Source organism: Apaloderma vittatum, unplaced genomic scaffold, assembly GCF_000703405.1.
Source record: "Apaloderma vittatum isolate BGI_N311 unplaced genomic scaffold, ASM70340v1 scaffold25308, whole genome shotgun sequence".
Classification (NCBI taxonomy): domain Eukaryota; kingdom Metazoa; phylum Chordata; class Aves; order Trogoniformes; family Trogonidae; genus Apaloderma; species Apaloderma vittatum.
The window spans coordinates 1,086-22,009 of record NW_009731615.1 but is presented as its reverse complement, the minus strand read 5'-3'; the positions used below and the strand labels follow the sequence as shown (position 1 = coordinate 22,009).

The following is a 20,924-nucleotide window of genomic DNA, read 5'->3' as shown; positions in this document are numbered from 1 at the left end:
TCGGAGACAGTCCACTGCCGGTCGCAGGGTGGTCCCGTGCAGTTCTTCTCGGCCAGGGGCCGGGCGCTGGCATCGCAAAGCTTCTCGTCCTCCGAGCAGCGAATGTCCCGTGTCACCACGCTCCGCTCTCCGCACCGGGCTGAGCACTGCCGGGAGGGCACGGGGCAGGGGACGGGTCAGCAAGGGCTCCCACAGCAATGGGAACTGAGAGCTGCTTTCGGGGATTCGTTTGGTTTTTTGTTGTTTACATTTTTAACATAAAATTCAAAAACACGCTGACTGTAAAATGATCTGTAGGATAAACCATCCCTCCTCCACAAAACCCTTTAACAGCTTCAGCGGCCAGGGTAAGGTGCAGGAGGGCTGGATCCTGCCCAGGTGCTGTGCAAGCTCTCTGCTGGGGGAAAACCCAAGGCACCAAAAATTCCTGATCGGAGCTGAGAAGTTTGAGCTGTCACTTTGAGACGGGGTGAGATCTTCCTCGCCTCCTTCCCAGGAACAGTCAGCTCCCTTCCACCTCTTTGGAGAATGTTTTCCCCCAACTGCACAACTGAGATTTTTATGCCGTGGATAAATTTGGCACCGCGCAGCCCAGTGACATTATTTAGAACTGGATTTGAGTTACTACAGTCTCACATACACACAGTTGCTCCGTGCATAACGTAAAGCAGGGAAAAGTGTCAACAGCACAGTGCTCAGACGCACCACGCTGATATGTTAATCCTCAGATCCCTGAAATGCGCTTTTTTTTTTTTTTTTTTTAATGCCTATTTCCCCAGCCAACTTGGCATCCGGCTTCAGATGGGATCCAAATGAGATTAGCTTTGCTGCTGGCTAAGAACAAACTACTTCAGGACTGTCTCAAGCAATCTGTCCCTGACACATGCTGGAGCAGAATACAGATTTCTGTAAAATAAGCCACTCTGCTTCGCTACGCTGGTCAAAATAATGCGCCAGCACATGCGCAGGGGAGCTCCTGTCTACCCAGCTGCGAAAGTCAAAACATCCTGCAACACCAGGGAAGGCACCAGCCCCTCCATCAGCTTGAGGGAAACGATGTACCCTGGCTTGCAGAGGAAAGAAGACATTTCACAGAATCACAGAATGTTAGGGGTTGGAAGGGACCTCAGAAGATCATCTAGTCCAGCCCCCCTGCCAGAGCAGGATCACCAACATGAGGTCACACAGGAACGTGTCCAGGCGGGTTTTGAATGTCTCCAGAGAGGGAGACTCCACAACCTCCCTGGGCAGCCTGGGCCAGGGCTCTGTCACCCTCACAGGGAAAAAGTTTTTTCTAATATTTTTGTGGAACCTCCTATGTTCCAGTTTGTACCCATTGCCCCTTGTTCTGTCATTGGACATCACTGAAAAGAGCCTGGCACCGTCCTGCTCACACTAAAAATTACTTAAATTACATCAAGAAGCATTCTGGGAACTTCCCCGGAGGAGGAGTGCGAGCCTTTGGGGCATAAACCATGGAGCAGCCTTGCACCCACAGGCAGCTGAGCCTGGAGCTCAGCCTGCTCTTGCTTAGAAGGGGTCTGGGCTTGATTTGGGAGCAGAAACAACATTCACTCCTTTAGAGAGTCAATGAGCATGCAGAGCACAAATACCACACTCCGCACGCAGCCCTCACCATCGCGGGGGGCTGGCAGTGACCCCCTGGGCGAGCTGGGAGACAGATGCAGACCTGAAATCTCACTCTCCCTGTGCACACCCGCTTCCAGAAGACACTGGAGAGGCAGGACTGTTTCCTAGCAATGCAGAGGGCCATAGTTATACCCCCTCAGGTGTTTCACACATTTGCTGTGAGCTGTAGTGGGTTCCTCTCCCTGCACCTGAGGAATCTGCACCAGTTTGGTCATTTCCACGGGTTTATGTTTGCAGGTGGCATGCTGGAGCGCTGGTTGTGCTTGGAAATGAATTCAGGGGCACAAACCCTTTCACATGTTTTCCCAAGCAAACCCATGAGCTAAATCAAAAGCATCGCTGCACCGCCCCAAACCATCTCCCAACTGCTTTTAGAGATCTGCTTAAGGCAGAAAAGGTTAATTCTCCAGTGAAATTGGAGGTGAGGAAGGGAAGTTTATGGGGAACATAATTCACATGTGAGGTGGGATCTCCTCCCTGGCACCTCACAGGCTGAAAATGCTGCCAAGCAAGTAGTGGTGGGAGGATCTGAGCTGTGGGCTCCTGCCCTGGCAACACCAGCACCTGAAGTGCCAAAGACCACAAGTGATGGTCAGTGGTGGCCTCCCCATCCTGGAGGGGATTCAGCATTTTAAGGGGACTAAAAATAAAGTTACAGGAGCACGTTGGACCACGTGCAAAGGCTGCAATCTTAAAAGGAAGAGTCTCTGTTGGCCACGGATGAGCTTCAATCAGAAAAGAAAAGGAGAAGTACAGACATGTGAGCGGGTCCTCAGCGCTGCCGGGCCAGCAGCCCCCGGGGACTCACCTCGGACCACTCCGACATCTCCCACTGGGGCCCACAGGCTGGGTTCTTGCAGACCTTGCGCTCGTCAGGACGGGTGATGTCTGCGGACTCGCAGAGGTCGCTGTAGACGGAGCTGTCGAACCCCGGAGAGATCATCTTCCAGCAGCGGACGATGCGGAACTGGTAGCCCTCCCCACAGGTGCGGGAGCACTCGCTCCAGCTGCTCGTCTCCCACCTGCGGAGGCAAGAGAGGTCATCGTGCCAGGTGTGGCTGGACCGGGGCTGGAGCATCCCGTGAGAAAACCCTGCCTGCTCGCCGGGATGAGATGGCTAAAAGAGGAACAAGCTGTAGTCAGGCTGCCAGCACATTTTTTCCCAGGGGGTGGGAGGTACGGTGGTTTCATCCAGCAGACCTGAGCTCATGACCACAGCAGCAGATGCTAAAACCAGATTTTGCTGATGGGAAGGAGTGCCAGGACCTAAATCAAAACCAACCCTCTAACGCCAACACCTAACCCCAACCTCTAACCACTCTGCTAACATCACGCAATGGGCTGGAAGACCTGGGATCTGCTCTGAGACACTGCCTGGCCCTTACTGTCCCCTGCCACTACAGTCCTGATGTCACAAGGGGGAAGCAGCTTGTAAACCAAGGGGAAAAGACATAAGAAGTCAAGATTTTTACAGTACAGCAGCATTGTAGCGTTTCTGAACTAACCAACAAGCTAAAAACGTACAAATCTAGATGGATCAGAATTGCCACGTCCTCTGGCCACATGCCCCAGCTGCACACCGGCCTCACACCCGCATGGGGCTCCAGGAAGGGCAAACAGCTGTAGGGCGATTTAGAAATGCCACCTAAATTCCAAAGGGAGATGAAACCACAGTCTTTCCCATCCAGACCAAACAAAATTCTCTTAGTGCTTTCTGTTGGAAAACCATTGCCAGCCCAAGCAGCATCCCAGCTGCCTAACTGCTGGAGAACGTGCTCAGCTGCCCTCTTTGAGTTCCCGGCAGCTCCTGGGTTTACCCTCGGGCGAGCTGCTGTCGCCAGTAAATCACAGAGCAGCTCTTCTCTCTCACAGCGCAAGCTGTGGAGCTGGAACAGCACAGCTATGAGGAGGGGCAGCATTATAAAAGACCAGTGGGATAATCTAGGTGTGAAAAGAGCCCTAATGCCCGTGCTGAAAAATGACAAAGGTAATGCAAATAGAGATTAAAGTCCCCATGGTGGCTATGAGGCAAGTATGCTCCCAGCAGTAGCACCATTCACCTCCCCACACATTTCTTGCCTCAGTTGCAGCCTGCCCTGGCTGTCAGCCTTCACGTAAAATGTTCAGTGAGATCTTACACTACAAAGGGCTCGTGCTTTCCTCTCCCATCCTCCTTCACTATCGCCGAATGCAAAAGCAAGCGTTTTCCAAGGACCGGGTAGGGTCCCTGGTACTACTCTAGGTTTGCTTTGCACTGTTCACAAGCGACACCATCACAGTCCTCCTCTTGCCAGACACCAGTCTTGCAAACCTTCCGACAAGCACACCCCACGTTACAAACCAGCAGCAGAGGTGCCTCGAGCCGTACAGCCCAGCTCTGGACTCCAGTCACGCTTTTCACATAAAGAATCGCATCAGAACGGAAACTTTCTAAAGGGCTTCCAGCACGGGTTCCCTTCTGCACCAGCTCTCATCATGACACAAGCAAACCCCAGCAATTTATAGGATGCTGAAGAGACTGGAGGGCTACATCTGTGGCACAGCTTGAAAGCCCAGCCCTTGAGCCGAAGCACTTAGAAGGAAAGTCTTGCTGCATCCCAGGCAGATGCAACTAGGGATGGAGGTGCTACGGGCCACCCGTGCTGCTCCCCCTGCCAAATTCACACTGACCCCCTCCCCCAAGTACATTCAGAGCAGAGAAAGAGCAGAGTCCCCCAGGAGCGCCCTGGTGAGGTGGTACCTTGGCTGGCACTCTCTCCCAGCACAGAACTCATGGATGGGCTCGGGACGGGTCATGGCATCACAGTACGTATCATCCACTTCGATCCCATCATAGCGAACACACATAGCATACGTGGACATCACTCCTGGTTTTAAAGAGAATACACACACACAATAGAGGATGCTCGGTGATTTTGACAGCCAAACGTTTTTGTGGTTGGTTTTTTTCCCTTTCTCTTTTTTTAAGCTACATTTTCCAAAACTTCCTCCTGATGGAAAGCAGCAAGCCAGGCTTTCTGGCCCACGAGTCGGATACTGCCGGGAGGGGAGGACCACAGTGGCCACGCAGCCAACACAGGCAGTACGGTTGAGTTTGGCCACCCCCGCCAGGGCTTGCCACCAAGATCAATATACAGCTAACACATTCTTATGGGAAACTCTTGGGGCAATACATCTGCTCGGCAGCTCCCTCTGCCTCGGAGCCATCAGCTTCCCCCCTGCCAGGCTCGTAGGTGGAGGCAACAGAAAATGGTCCCCAACCCACTCCATCCACCCACTCCTTTTTTTTTTGATTTTGCATTACACCCAATTTGTGCCCAGGTACTCCCCAGGTGTACTCATTGCCCTGGGCCAAGGAGGGGCTCCTGGGGGCTTTGCAAGGGGTCACCTGCTCCTCCTGCCCACCCTACCCCAAAAGCACAGGCAGTCAGTGCCGTCAGACTGAGACCTCCCCCCCATCCCTTCCCCCCGCCGCAGCCTGCCATGCCAGAGTAAATGTTGTGAAGTCCATTCTGGGACCTGGCTGAGGACCAGGAGGCTGCTCTGGCTACAGGTAACAAGAATCTCAGCTCTCGGGAACATATGATTTACATGAAGTTAAAAAAAAATAAATTAAAAAAAAATTCTACAGCTCTTGACGCAGTAGAGGTTCTCTGTGATATGTCATGAAGAAAAGGCACTAAGAAGCGAGAAATTTAAGCAAAATGCATCTCTGCTGGCTGCAAAGTGGGGCAGAGGAGCTTGGCCCGGCCAAGGGGGAAATTTGTTCAGCCGGGATCAGAGAAGTCAAAAATGTCCCAGGACACGTGGCTGACGAGATCCCAGGGAAACGGACGGTCCACGAAGCTCCTGCTGCCAGCATGTGTCTGCTGGACGAGAACAACTGCTTAAAACATGAAATCCTTGCATTTGCTCTTTTAAGAGATGTCCCTTAGATTGCCATCTCCTCTCTCCCCCTTCTCTCCTTCTGTCTAATTGCAGAAGCACCACAGGATATGGATTATTTCAGGGACGGTGCCAGTGAGAGCATGACCCACATGCGGGCTTCATCACAAGCAACAGGCTCGCAGGGGCCAGGACTCCCTAACCAAGGAGTAAAGGAGGAGAGAGATCAGGTGGCTTGGAGGGTTTTTTTGAGAGGCAAAAAGGGGGAATTTATGGAAAAAGAATTTTTGATATCCCTGGCATCTACTTTGCTGTTCCAGATTCACACCCTCGCAGCCGAGATCAGGCTCCAGGGTAGAAGGAGTGGGAGAAACAAAACAAAATCAAAAAGTCAAATGGTATTTTGTTTCCTGCCAGAGCTGAACAATCTTCGAAATTTCACTCTGAGGGGAAGCAGCTGAGCTTTTCAAACCCCTCTGAACCGTCAAAAAAGGGGAGGAAGGTAAAAAAAAAAAAGAAAAAAAGTAATATGCTGAGACTCAAGCTCCTGCTGAGCCCCAGCACATCCCCACTGGGCTCGGAAGCAAAGGTGAGGTTCAGAGCTCCCTGAAGGGAGGGTGTTTTGTGGGCTCAGGAACATGCTGGGGACCAACATCTGGCCCCGACACGCCTGTGAGCTCGGTGGGCTTTGCTCTCCCTTGGCCCCCCGCTCCTCTCCCCACCTTTACACCCAGGGTCACGCTAAAGCTGCTCCAGAGACTGCCAGGTCCCCTACACATCACCAGCTCCTTCCCATCCCTAACAGACATAAAAGTGAACTCACACACCAGGTGATTTCAGCGGTTGTGCAGAATTTGGCTGCTTCTTATAACTACCTGTGGTACATGTAGAGCTGCACGGTTCATGGGAGGAAAGCTTCCACCTGTACATGTCAGCAGCACTCACACCTTGGCCCTTTCTTAACAACTTCAATCTGTTTCTAGCGATAAGCAAACAAACAAACAAAAAAAAAAAACAAACACAGAAACAAAACAAAACACACAAAAAAAAAGGCATTTACAAGGCGAGCGGTGATAGGCCACATCAGACACACACATCTGCTACTGCAGTTCGGTTGGGTTCGGGTTTGGGAGGGGATTTGCTTCGTTTGGCAGGTGGGTTTGGTTTTTCTGATTTTTTGGGGGGTTGGTTTGTTTGTTTTAATTGTTTGGTTGGTTTTTTTTATTTTTTTGGTTTTTTTATTTCACAACATACCTGTCCTGAGCCCCAAGTAGAATCCCCAGCCTGGTTAGAGGCAGAGCTTCCACTGTCTAGAAATAGAGAGAATGGGATAAAAATACCCACAAGTAGAAACAGTTCAGAATTTAACAAAGTTTGCAATTTCTGCTCAAATACACCTGGCCCTCTGCATACAGTGACTAAAGGTGCAGTATCTCCTCCCCTGCCTCTCCGGGGCCGGGCACTCCGAGGTGTGCTGCTCGACTTAGCTGCTCAAATCTCAGCAGCTCACTCCTTCCAAAAGCCAACACGTGGCACAGGAGGCTCTAAGCTCGCTCCTCAAAGCACGCTTTGCTTTTCGACACCGAGGCATGCCACTTGCCTACCCGCTGCTTTTTTTGCCACTCTTGTTTTGTTTTGTGCTGTTGTCTTTTATTTTAGGTAGGTAATTTGCATCTCTCATATCCACGCTGCGCTCAGGCACGTAAATGCCATCGGGAAAGGAGTAACGGAGTCAGCCTGGTGCACGAAAAAGCATTTGTCAAACCAAGAATAACAGCTTCTCCCAGTTCAGTGCATCCTACGTGCTGTGAGGTTAAAACACACCAGGGATACTGCACCTTTACAACAAAAGGCTTCGATTCTGTTCTCATACCTTTGTTCAAACCCTTGAAACAGCTACACTGAAATAGCGTACAAGGTTGAATCCTGACATCCAGTTGTCTCTGGCCTGGCAAGATACGCAGCTTGTATGATTTCTAGGCAGCAGAAGCTCTGAAATTGCCTTATTTAGTTGTTCATAAGAAAAAGTTCAGGTCCAGTCTATCAAATCAGCCTTTAAAAGGACACTGTTGAGAATCCAGCCATTTCCTTTCAGACCCACCCCCCTTCCACCGCCAGCCCTGAGCCTCCACAAGGATTAAAAACAACAACAATCTCATTTTCCCCTGTTGATTTTGCCTCTGTCAGTTTGGCAAATGGTCACTTCCTGCGTTTGAAATGGAATCAGAATGGATGTGACTATTTTTTGCGGAAAAACAACCACCTCGGCTCACTATAAATAGTGCTTTATCTTGCCAAAACAGCCCCTGCTCCTGGCTCAGCCCCGGCTGCCTCCTGCCACCCAGCCAGGAGAGGGCTCACAAGATGACAGCTTTCAGTAAAATCCATTAAAACATAAGCAACGTCTGCTTTTGGTACTTCAATTTGCCTGGAAAACAGGGTGTTACCAAGATCCTCTGCTCTACACCCTGCTCTTTGTAGCACCAAGTATACACCAAGTTGTCCTGTGACTGGGACTCCTCTCCCTTGGAAGGGGAAAATAATCTTCAAAATTAGCTTTTTCTGTCCTCAGATATGGTATAATCTTTCAACAGTGTCCCTTTAATATATGTAGTCCTAAATAAAGAGCTTCTTCAATGCGTAACGAGGTTGTGGGGACAAGTTCTTTCCAGATAAATCAGACGCTTGGTCATAGGGCAGCATTCAGCTCTCTCACCATTTCAAGCAACGACAAAACTGTCGTTTTGTTTTCCTCTAAATGCAAACAGCAACACATTGTCCCACAAAGCTAGCGGGCTTCTCACTTCTTTTATTTTTCCTCTTTATTAGAAATCAAGTGTTTCCCGTGTCTGCACTTTGCTTCTGCTTTTCGAGCAAGCAACAGCACCAGAACTTTGCCCCAGTCCCTCACCCCTAGCTGAGGTCTGGGCTGCTCATCCTCCCAAAACAGCCCCTGCAGTAGAAGAATAATCCTAGCAAGAGCACGCAAACACCACAGATCAACATCAACAGCTCCCCTGTTTTATTTTAGATTTGATTTTTAAGCAAATGGGGAAACTGTTGCAGGATTAGCCCTGGCTGCGCACCATGGCGTGGGCAGGGGTAGAAGGTGCTGGATTTGCCCTGGCACACTATGGAAAGGTTTTAACTGCTCCAGGAAAGGAAAAGCAGCCCAGCATTCCTATCACAGCACGGAAGCCATCCTCCTAGCCTAGCAATGCAACATACCACGTTGGTGTAAGGTGCTCCTACAACTGGAAAACTCAACCCAGACTAAGAGCTACAGCATTTAGGAAGAAATAAAACTCCCCACCTCTAACCAACACTGTCCCGCTTGTACAGACTGGCTGGTTACAGTCTGCAAAGGGATGATCTTCCCGTGCTCATTCATTAGCAGGGAATTTTCATTCCAATTTCAAGCCTGAAAAGGTTTCAAGTCCAAGCTTCTGCCCAGGACTAGGCTGACCCCAAGAAGAGCCTGGGTCCCACAGGGCCCTGCACAGTCCAGTCTCACCCATCCCCAAGGATGGGGACCCCAACGCTGCCCGAAGCCCAGGGCAAGAGGCTTTCCCTTGTGCCCTATCACCGTTTCCTTCCGTGCAGGTTCTGGTTGGCCCCTCCACTTCCCTTCCTCCCGCAGGAACAAGTCCAACCCCCAACATTCTCCACACACCTCCTGCTCCAGCACCCTGCTCACGACACCCCAAACCCAAAACTGCACCTCACTGTCAGTGTGGGCTTCATCTTACTGGGCTGGGGGTCAGCAGAGCTTTAACCCCGGCCCCAGTGAGCAGAGCTGGGGATCCTCACCATTCCCACCCAGGAGATACAGCTTAGTGATTAGTGTTACGACTGCAAGTGGGCTCGACATAAGTAAAAGTTGAGGGAAGCAATAAAGGCTCGGACACAAACAGGCTGTTCTGACACAGTCCCTTCTGTCCCATGGACACGAGGATCTCCCATCTCTGGGCGGTGACAGAACAGCCAGACCCCTGCAAACATTCCTCCCTCCTCCTCAAGCGTCCATATGTGCAGATGCTCTGATTGTTGATGACATTATGGGACTTTCTGAACCGCCAGGCAGGAGAGCAATGCCTCCATGCAGCAGGTGAAGCCTCTTGAAGGGAAGTGCAGGTCATTTGTTTGCCTTTTCCTCTTTACCCCAGCTGCCCCACATCTGCCTCCGCTGGCCCTTCAACCCCCGACACAGCCCCACAGCGAGGGATGGAGCCAGCAAGGAGCTGAGCATCCCTCAGCCCAGGCTAAAGCCCCGCTTGGGCCTGGATACAGCCTTTGGGCTAGCAAAAGAGTTTTTTCAGTATTAACATTTAGATCTGAAAAGTCCATATTTTATTCTAGAGAGAGTTGGAGGTGGATGGAAGCAGAAGGAACACTATAGAGCAAAAGCAAAGGAAGAATGGGGGGGAAAAAATGTCAATGCTGGCTGTCCTTCCTGAAGGGGTTTAAGCCCCTGCCATGTGTCTTCAGTAGACAGGCAGCCTGGGATAGTGCAAGGAACATTTTAGCACCACAAAAAACTGCTCTGGAGCCACTGGCAGTCTTCTGCAACCGGCCTGTAAGAGCCAAGCTGCTCGGAAGCTTAAAGCAAGTAAAGGTCTCTGTATTCCCAGGAGGTAGGAAAGCACTAGCCCCATTTAACAGCTACTGGGAGAGAGGTTTGGGGTATGGGTGCCAGCTGAGGCCACCCCTGGAGCGTGCTGGGGCCAGGAGAGGCCCTGGGGCAGGGCACCCTTCCTTACCCCTACGGTACGGCTGGGGAGCAGACAGCCCTGCCCTCGCCTGTCAGGGCTAGTGAAATGCTTGCTTTGGCAGCTGAAGGCAAATTTTCCCAGCCAAGCCACAAGAAGAGATGATAGACTCAAGCCCTTGGCAACGTTTTAATGTTCTTATCATTAAGAGGTTTGTTGATACATTTGGCTGCATGGACATTTTCTTTAGCATGAGTTTCTTTAGCATAAGCTAGAATAAGTTCTGGGTAAATACAGATAACTATAACCAGAGCCCATCTGCTCAGTGCTTTACATCTTCTGAGGCCCAGCATCAAACCCCATGTTTTGCTGGTGATGAAGACAGAAGAGTCAAAGCAGCAAAACCAGGAGAAGACCCACAGGGGACCCTTGGGTGCTGCCGGACCCAGACAAGCCATGGGGGTGCACAGCAGGACCCCAAGCCACAGCTGTGGGTCCAGGACCTGAGGGATGCCCAAAGCCCCAACTTCTGCTCGAGCTCCCCAGGGAGTGCTCCGGTGTGTGGCTGCACACGAAGGAGGGTGAACTGCAGCAACGGTCCCATCAGTCCCCACGTGCCCACACTGGGAACGAGCTCCCACAGGCTGGGAACAAAGGCTGCTCCCCAGACAGCCCCAGGGCACCTCAAAAAGCCTCAGACACAGACCTGTGGAGAAGCACTACCCTGAGACTCCCTTCCACTCAGCCCATCCCTATCCAGACAAACTCTGCTGCTAAAGATAGATTAAGCTTTTTCTTTTCTTTTTTTTCTTTTACCTTCCCATTGCATTTTCTAACACTACCACTCCAAACGAGTCATTGAAAAGAATCCTGAAGGGACAGTCCTAATACCAATCAGCGAGCTGCCACGGGAGAGCTTTTGGTACTCTTGTCAAAGCAGCAACAAATTGCGCTGCTCCTGCGGTCGTCAAGGCATCAGAGCCAGGATCTGGAGGAGCTCCTGCCGCCCGGCCCTGCCTCACCTGCAGCGGTTGAGCAGGCAGGACCATGCCTGGGAGGTGCTGGAAGCACGTTCCTGCCGACACAATTGAGGAAGCTCATGGCTGGCCGTCAACAGGGTGGGTAAAAAGGGGCCAGGACCAACTTCTGCTGCATCAGAACTCAGGGGAAGGGGCCCGGGGAATCAGAGCAGGATGTCAACAGAAGGCAAAAGGAAGAGGCTTCTTTATAGCCACACTGATAACAAGCTGTGGCAGGCAAGGAGCAATGCACAAGCTGAGAGCCATCAGCATGCCCTTGCCAGCAACCCCACCAAGGAGGGTAATGAGTTCTCCTCTTGCTTAAATGCTCTCGACTTTCTGCTCCCAAACCTCTGGCCCCTCCTTCCAAATTAAGCCCCAACAGAAAAGCTTTCGCATGCATCATCCTACCATCATTTACATATATCAAATACATCATCCTACCCCCTACTTACCTTCTGGCTTCCAAAGCAGAGGGAAAGCATGCAATGGGGTCTGCACTGAGGGCAGAGCTATTACGAGTCAAGAATAGCAATAAATAGGATTTTCTATAATTAAAGACATGTCTCCTACCTTGCTTTGTGGGTTCTGTTCCCTTGAGGGCTGGTCATGGTGACAGTGGCGTTTGAAAACGGTGTCTCTGCAGACGCGTTGACGGCTTTGCCGTTGCTCAGCTCCATGTAAGTGCTATTGATGGTGTAAGTCACAACGCCATCAGTGTCCTCGTAGTCAACATAGAGGCTGTCAATATGTGACCCCACAGAATTGATTGGGTCTCCCTGGGCAAAGATGCTGTTCATGGTCATGTTGAGCACCAGCTCCTTGGAGTCCGAGGTCTTGTCCAGCAGTTTGTCCGTGATGGCGTTCTCCAAAAGGAATTCCCTGGAGCTGAACCTGGGGTCGAAGTCTCTGTCGTCATGGTCTGTCTGGTAAGTAGACCTGGTTACGTTTGAATCTAGATTGGAGCCAACAGGGGGGAAAAAAACAGTGACAACCACAGAATGCATTCAGGCCGGGAGGTGAAAGCAACCCGGAGCAGTGGGAGCACGCTGGAGCCTGAGCAGCCACCCGGGAGGCTAGAGGCAGGAGTTGGGGTCTTGGGGGGGGGAAATCTTAAGGGTCTGTACCCCTTTGGTTAAGATGTGCAGCTCTGTGGGTCTCATCCTGCTATTGCATGGCCAGAGGAGAGCTCAGCACCTGCCAGCACTGCCCCAAGCAGAGGTCAGAAAGGAAGAAACCCTCCTGGCCCCAGAGCCCATGCAGCCATGCTGGGAAAGCACTCAAGGCAGTTTGGTGGTGGGGTGCTCAAGGGACTGGAATGGGAAGGAGGTTGCTGGAGCCTGTGGGGAGGTGGTGGAAGATGTTGTGACAGGGACCTCTGCGCACCCAGGGCTCCCTCATCTCCTCGGCATTAGGCAAAGCATGGCAGGGCATCAGCGGGGACACCTTTACCCATGGCCACCCCTCACCCACCAGAAACCAGAACCTGAAGGGCAAAGAGGATTTATGAGCAGAGATGTTTTAAAGAACTTTCCGAGGTTTCCAAAAAACAAACCAGCAGAATCACCAGAGGTAGAAACAGAGCGTTTCTCAACAAGAGCTCTGAGAAGCAGAACAGTAAGGCCCAAGTCTCCTCCTTACCTTGGGGTTGTTTGCCCTTCAGTTTTGGCTCACAGTCAATTGTTTCTGCTCTTTCATAGACCTCATTGGTTTCCTGACCTTTGCTCAAGTTTAAATCTTCCTCCGTGTCCTGCCTTCCAAACACCTGGTTCTCCAAGTCTATCCCTTCCCTGGAGACTTTCCCAAAATAGGTTGCATTGTGCTGGATAAAACCCAATGGCACCTCTCCATCGAATTCCCTGCTTTCTTCACTTTCTGACTCAGAGAAGGTGTAGTAGATGGGCTGCAGATTTTTTGAGTGTGGCTTCCTCAGGAGGGTGTATTCAAAGGTGATGGATGGATTTTTGCCATTTTGATTCCAGACCTAGCAAACAAATCAGATTATTAGCGGATGCAGTGAATATGCAGCACGCAAAGCTTGTGATTCAGCTTGGACTTGTGTGTTGGTGAGCATCTACTTTGTCATTTCCAATCTGCTTTCCATCTTATTGCCAACTTCTTACAGCCGGAGTCCAGCACAATTTTCTGAGGGTTATTTGGCAGCACCGCCCTGGGCACTAGCCCCAGCTCAGGGACTGAGAGCCACAGGTCACCCTTCCTCCCGTGCTGCTGAGTGACCAGAGACTTGGGAAAGACACTTCAGAAGTTATTGGCCATCATTGGCAAACCTGGTTTTTGTGGCTTTATGAGGAGCATGCATACACCCTTTCAGCTACGACATTCCCACTGGGGATGAGGAATCTGGTGCACTACAACCTCTTACTGGTCTAATGCTTTATAAGCTCCCAAGCAACCATCCTTTCCCCTTCCAGAGGAGCCTGGGGCTACACGGAAGATGGCAGGAGCTGGGCTCTGGCTGGTTGCCCAGAAGAAAAATAAATTACTTTTCTTCATATGCCTGGGTTTAGATGGTTTACTTTTAAGAAAGAGTGGGGGTTTGCATTTGTCTAAGCTATTTGGCCCAATTTCCCATTTTTACTTTTCCTGCCAGGTAACTTAGATAAAAATGCCAAGGAGTAGAAAAGAAATCCCCTCGCAGTGCCTGAGGCATCTCCTCCCTGCCAAGAGAGGGGTTACCAAGCCCACGTTCATTATTCACAGCTCTGCCTGCATCCGAGAGCGCTGACGCAAATAAAATAGGTTTGTGGAAGGAACTGGGTTCAGTCAGTTCTCCCACTCCGCTCCTCGAGCTGTGCGGGAAAGCTGTGAAACCACGGCAGGACTCTGCTCCCTCACCCACCCCTTCCTCAATCCAACAAAGATTTTCCCCCTTCCCATCACTCATACCCTCGCAAACTCGAAAAGTCACAGCTCACCATTATATTCAACCCTTGGTTTGTCGGTCCTTGGGCAACGATATACTCTATGCCGGTCTCATAAACGTCCATGGGTCTGCGGTACTTGAACACCGTGCCTGCAATGTTGAAGTTCTTTGGGCTGTCAACTTTGTAGTTGCCGTTGAAGAAATAGTACCCGGCCTCATCAGCCACAGCTTCAAACGAGAGAGAGAGAAAAATCAGCGCCATCCCGTGGAAGAGCAGACATATGCAATACTGCTGTTAGAGTCACAAAATAACCACTCCTCCTACGTTACAAAGCATTTCTCACCTATTTCCAATATTTATGTGCCCAAGGTTCTGGGCCATGCATGCCTCTACATTGCAAGCTCTTGGGTATGTGGCTTGTACTAGTCCATGGCTCCTGTCTCCCTACTATTTAATAATCACAGCTCTGCAGACCACAAGCAGGCTGTTGGATGGCCAAGAGTTGGAGCTGCCTCCTCAGGAGCACTGAGCTGATGTCTTCAGACTCAGCAGTGGCTCAAGACAGGTCTTGCAGAGCCAGCCCAGGAACCGCACTAAACCAAGCCTTTTTCATTCAAGCCTTCCCGTGCACAACCACGAGATCCTGAGGCAGCCTCATGGCAGCAAATGTGCTTGTCTTGAGCAAGTCCAGATTTTTCCACACTCCTCTTGAACAGCTCTGCCATCTCCATCGTGAGATGGATGGTGTGGCCACCATCACCTCAGTGAGACAACGCACAGGTCACCTCCTCATGTGGCCATTGCACATTCCCCGAGTGGGAGAGGATGAAGAGGACCACAAGAGCAGTGAAGTCACTCGGCTCTCTGTGATCCGGCGGCAGTGTGCGTGTCACACCACGCTGAAGGAGCAATAATATTGACCAACGATTTCTGCACAAAGACAATCAAAGTGTTGACACACACAGCCCAGCTGGTCAGGCTGCAGAGAGGAGAAATGCGCTGGCTTAGACAACGCGGTTGTGATTTACACTGACTGTGGATTTAGCTCCTGTCTGCAGTAAAACTACATTCAGCTTTGCATTGGAAAAAGCATTAGCTCGTGTAGGCATGCATCCTAGGGAAGTACCAAGAGGTTATACACACCCAGAACATCTGCAGATTTTTTCCGCTCCACTATCTGGATATCCCTTGCTCCAGCAGGCATGTGCGTTACCAGAGAATAGCCTATGGGAAACTACAGATTAATGAAAGGAACTTTGTAAAAAATAATCTGAATGAAACGCTCTGTAGCCAATACTGCAATATATCAAGCAAACTGGCCTTGATCTAAAATTATTTTTAAGGAGTTATGGATTAAAAAAAAAAACAAAACACCCGAAAACATGTTGATAACTGTTAGGCTGCAAACAGGAGCTTATTGATAACAGAAAAATGTGTGAACTATGCACCCTGGTTGATAGTGGAAAAACACCTCCAAGAGGGGAATAGGATGCAATCCTTACATGCACAAATATCATGTTTATCTCAGCTGGTGTCAGAAAAGATATCTGAAGGCTGCTTTGTTAGCTAGAGGAGTCATACTGGGGTTCAGTATTGAACCCTGTGTCAGCCAGGCTTCCCAAAACCCCAGCAAGGGATGACAGTTTGTCTCTCCTCCTTTGATAGTTTCTCCCTTTTTTTCAGCACTAGGTAGGTGATGGAGCAAGTCCTCCTACGGCCACTAAAGCTCCTGCAGCCCGCTCCACCTTCAACCGATCCTCAGAGAGCATTAATCATTATTCCTGAGCTAGATTGCTCTATTTAACACAAGCAGGTTCTGCTGCTTTACATCACACTAATTTTGGAAATCCTGGTCTTTCAAAATATCCTCGCTTCCTGTTATTACAAATCATTTATTTCTAGTCTTACTGGGTCATGAGAAAGAAGACTAAAATAGGCACCAGCCTCTTGCATAACCCTTTTGCACCATTCAGCAGAGACCTCGGGCTTCTGACAAGCACCATGCAAAGTTACTGGTTTTCGTGAAAGAGCTTCCCCTTCCCGATTTTACAAGTAGCACTAACACACACAGAACACATGGGAAAAACTAAAGCAGGGCAGTTGGCAAGAGCTAAAAAAAAAAAAAAAAAGCAGTTAAAAACCAGCCCTCCGATACAAAGAAGAGCCTTACCAAGATGCGAGTTTCCTTTCCGGTAACTGCCCGTCACGTGAGTGCAGCTGCTCCCATCTCCTTGGCAAACTCCACATTTATCCAAGGTGTGGGTGGAAAAGAGAATGCCATCGCATCCAATCGGCTAAAAGATGCACCAAAAAAAAAGAGCCTTGAGGGTCAGGCAAACGTCGCACCCGTTGCAATTTTCTGAATGCTACTAACAATATTTTTGCTATAATGTTTAACAACCTCACATTTTCCAGACACGCAAACCCCTCGGAAATCAGTGTATTTGCAGGATGTTCCATCCCGAGCCTGAACCATTAACTGTCTCTGACCATCCACAGTGGTGCAATGGAGGTCACAGGGCTTGCTAGAAATGTGAACATAGTCATCTGAGGGGAAAGGATATAAAGACACATTCAAAACAGCAGAAACACAATAACTTTCATCCTACCAATGTCAATGAATCTCTGCCAAGCTAAACAGCAGCAGCAACAGCACATTTGCACAGCGGCCAGCAGTTCAGAAGCGACCATCTCTGGTGTTCCAGGCTGGACAGGAGATCGTGCTTCTGAGAGCAGGACAGCCCACTGCTGCAAACCTTTGCACAGCCGGACAGACCTTTCTGCTGCCAAAGCAGTAACAGCCCCTATTCTGTGCAAGGACTTGCAGAAGTGATGCATGGATGCACTGCACAAAAACATATATGCATTCATCTATCAGCATTTAATACATGAATTAAATTAATATACATCTGTTTTTCTAAACACATATACAAGTAAGTTTATAATTAGAACCACAGCAGGTGAAAACATATGAACTTTTCCATAAACCACCCAAGTTGGACTGAATTCACCCTTCGCTTTCCGCAGGCAGCTGCCTGGCTGCGTCCACTGGCGCAGTACTCCCACATTTTAGAATATCCACAGGAAACAAATGACAAATTCACGTTTGCATCAGAAACCCAACACTAGTGTTGAACTCCACCAGCTAGCAGCAGTCAGATACCCATTGGCCTGCGCGCCCAAGCAAGGCAGCATCAAAACATTATTCTGCAAATCCCCCAGGAGCCACGTGAACGCCTGCTAAAAAACAAAACAATTCACTGTAATGGTTCTGGTAATCATCTTGAAGAGCAAATATGTTTAAAGAAATTGCCACCTTGCCATGGGAAAGGGACAAAAATAGCCAAGTAGCTAGAGCTAACCAGCCTGCTGTGGGCCAAGCTCTAGAATGCTGATGAGACAGGGGCTTGTTTTGTATAAAAGAGGGCAACATGTCATTTCATGAAGCATAAAATTGTTCTTAGGTATGTATAGATACCCCTAAAAATAAGAAAGATGCATTAGATCCTGTCTCTACGTTTTAGGCACCCAAATGGCTCAGGAGCCTCCTCCTCAGGAGAAGGACCCTGGGTTCCCAATAGCTCTAAAAAAGTGGATTTTTGTTTAATGCTTGCTTTTGATGGGAGTTAGGTCAAAATCTCAGTCTCTGACTCCTACGTTATTCCTGCAGTTCTGCATTGCTCACCCCAGATGACCAAACTCACTGACTGCATCTTGGTGACATTTGAGCACATGGAGGGCGTGGGAGGGAGCAAATGTCACCAAAGTGCAACGCAGCCAGTAACGGCCCCAGCTCAAAGGACATTTGTTTGGGTGAGCCAGACTGTCCTGGCCAGTGCAGTCCATCACCCCATGCTCTCGCATCCTCCTCCAGGCTTTCAGCTCTCTGCTCCTCAGGAGCTGTGACCAACACAGGCTACAGCCATAAATTCATGTTGTTATTTTATTTTTAAGCAACCCTGCAGCTGCAAGACGCGCCTTTGAACTTGGGAGACAGCTGATTGTGTCTCTGAAAAATCACTTTAAAACAGCAGAGGAGGAGCCTTCCTGCAGGCTATAGCATCATAACTATCAAAATATTTTGGCTAAGCATTATGAAACACACAAAGAACATCTTGTTACCAGGATATAAAGGTTTCCATTGATACGTTCTGCCATTATACACATGGGAGTTAAATGATGAACACTGTTCCTCTCGAAAGCTCCTTCCGTTTGCAGGGCACTCCTAGAATGGGATACATTAATATCCTGATGAAAACAAAATGCGGAAAACGTTTCTGGCACCTCTCAACTGGCTGCAAGGAGCGTTTCCATCGCTTGCCCCATCCAGAGCCACATCTTCCTCCTCCTCCCACTGCAGGGACAGCCATGGCAATCCCCCCTGGGAGATGGCACAAGAACCACCCACTGGGATTTATGGCCCCCAGAAGAGGCAAAAATCCCAAAGTCCCAACACAATGGGCACCACAGAAGGGAATTTCACTTCCTTGGAGAGGCAGTGGGATGACAGCTACAGGACAAATGCTGTCCCTTCTCAGAGGTGCCCAGAAATCCCATTGCACAAAGCAAGTAGGACTTTCTACATTCTTTATTGAGCATTCCCAGTGAGAAAAAGGATATTCTTACTTGTACTTTGCAGAGCTGGTATCTTTTGGATGTTCCAGTGCAAGTTTTATTAGCCAGCCCACTCACTGACTTTCTTCTGAATAAAGAAATGATGGTTAGACAGTGGTCAGAAATTCTTCCTTTCCCTTTCGTAAAACATATTTGTCCCCTGCTTCTCTAAAATTGGTCCACATGTAGCAGAGCCGCAGAGATCTATCACAGTCTCACTGGAGCTCATAGCAAAGGTCTATCTGGCTCTGTTACCTGCAGCATCAACTAGTCTTATCACAGCATCGTAGGAGGTAGCATAGGGACCAGGATCTGGGGACAAGGATTGCAAAGTGCCTCCTGGCAACCACACATCCCGGAGAGGCCAGAGCCATGCACAGGGCAACTGGGACCAGCAGGTCCCCAACCAACCCTGCACCACGGTGTCCCTTGTTGCTGCGCCCAGATGCCTTGAGAACAGCCTTATGCTGTGTCTGCTGCTCCTCTGCACTGATCCCTGCAGGAAAAACTTCAGGGCTGACACAGGAATCGCTTGGCTGGTCCTCCTGGCAGGGATGCCCAGGGCACAGCATCCTCATGGCAGCACGTCTGGGGCACACTTACCTTCTGCACAAGCAGGGTTTGCCAGACAACCCCTTTTCACCAGCGCTGCTTATCTACCGAGCGACGGTCTTCTGGACTAAGCCTACCTCCAGCAAGCTGGAGTTCCCCGCACCCTGGCTGGCGGGGGCCGTACCTCTGCCGCAGGCAGTGCCGCTCCTGGGACTTGACGCCTCCTCCACAGGTCCTGGTGCACGCTGTCCACTTGGTCCACTCGCCCCACCAGTACGCGGTGACATCTGCCCCTTCCTCCAGGCTGTTGGAAGTCTGCATCAGGTCCTGCTTGAAGCATCGGGGCGGGGGAAGCAGCAGCTCAGCATCCACAGAGCCCGCATGGGTGGATCGAGGGCATCGCCCACCCAGCCTGCCCTGAGCAAAGGAGGCATTTCCTTCTCCATTCAAGGTCAAGTCTGAGACTTCCCATCTTGCAAGAAACCCTGCATTTTTCCAATTGTGTTTGCATTATAAATTGGAATGAAATGGCAATATTTGGGATTCCTCAGGAAAGGAAACGTTCATTGTTTTGCTCAGTGGGCAAAACCAAGCTCCCAAGCCACCCTAAACCCTCCAAGCCTTTTGGTGCTCTCTGACTCTTGCTCCACAGTGAATTCAGGGAGGTGAAGAGGTGGTTGCAGCCAAAGCCTTCACTGAAAGCCTAAGCGAACACTTGCAAAATCACTCTATGGCAGGAGAACATGCCAGTGGATGCCAGCAGGCTGGAGGAGCCCACGTGCTTCCTTTGCAAATATAGGTTTGTCAGTTCAGGAGGGTCCTTAGCACCCGCCTCCTACCCCTCAACCACTGCCGGCAGCAGCATGACCATGCATCAGAGGGCAGACGAGCTGCTCCACCAGCAGTGTCAGCACCACGTGCCCGCATCCAGTAAGGCATGGGTGTACCTTCACAAGGGACACAAGAAAGCAGTGCTCCCCCAGGAGCAGGGCACGGACTTTCAGAGCCCTGGAAGCGATCTCTGCAAGCTCTTGGCCATAGAAGGTACGGCTTCGGTTAAGTCCAGACCAAAGAGCTAAGCCAAGTTATTCACCCTCACGTTTGCTGGAGACCTGACGCATGCACAGGCCAGTCCTGCAAGTCCCAGAGGTCATCCATCTCAGATCCCAGACGATTTTAAAGCCCAGAGAACACCTCAGCAAGGTGACTCGCTTACCTGAGCAATCACAAAGGCCACGTTGCCCACAAGAAGAAGGGCCAGGGTGCCTTTCAGCTGGGATCGTGCACTGATGAAGACACTGTTCCACCTCCACTTAGACACCTTCATCCTAAAAAGCAATGAAGCACTACACTAAGCAAAACTCCCATCCGGCCCCATTGCTCATTGAGAGCAGGGGCTACTCTGCAACCTGGGTTGCACAGCACGCGTCTTCTTCAGCTTTCCTGGTCAGCTACGTGACACCAGCCATCAGTGACTGCAGAGGCTTCATCCGGAAGTTTAATTAATTAGTGGAAGCATTAAAACACGATACAGGTTCACATCTCATCTCGTTTTTTGCCTTCCAAACCACAACTTTGCACTGGTTCCCAGTGGCTGCACCTGATAGCAC

At 50.2% G+C, this 20,924-nt stretch overlaps 1 protein-coding gene across 1 annotated transcript; it reads right to left on the bottom strand.

Moving 5' to 3' along the window:
* Positions 1-8: 8 nt before the first annotated feature.
* Positions 9-20,641, bottom strand: ADAMTSL2 (ADAMTS-like 2; the record flags this gene model as incomplete). Its single annotated transcript, XM_009875264.1, has 15 exons — positions 20,531-20,641; positions 19,499-19,641; positions 18,775-18,850; positions 18,271-18,373; positions 16,550-16,695; positions 16,319-16,442; positions 15,292-15,372; positions 14,200-14,375; positions 12,905-13,247; positions 12,733-12,749; positions 11,837-12,234; positions 6,411-6,514; positions 4,391-4,517; positions 2,459-2,672; positions 9-146 (listed from the first exon to the last, which is right to left on the bottom strand). Coding segments are annotated over exons 1-15 (2,301 nt in total), but the record flags the coding sequence as incomplete, so codon positions are not given.
* Positions 20,642-20,924: the final 283 nt, after the last annotated feature.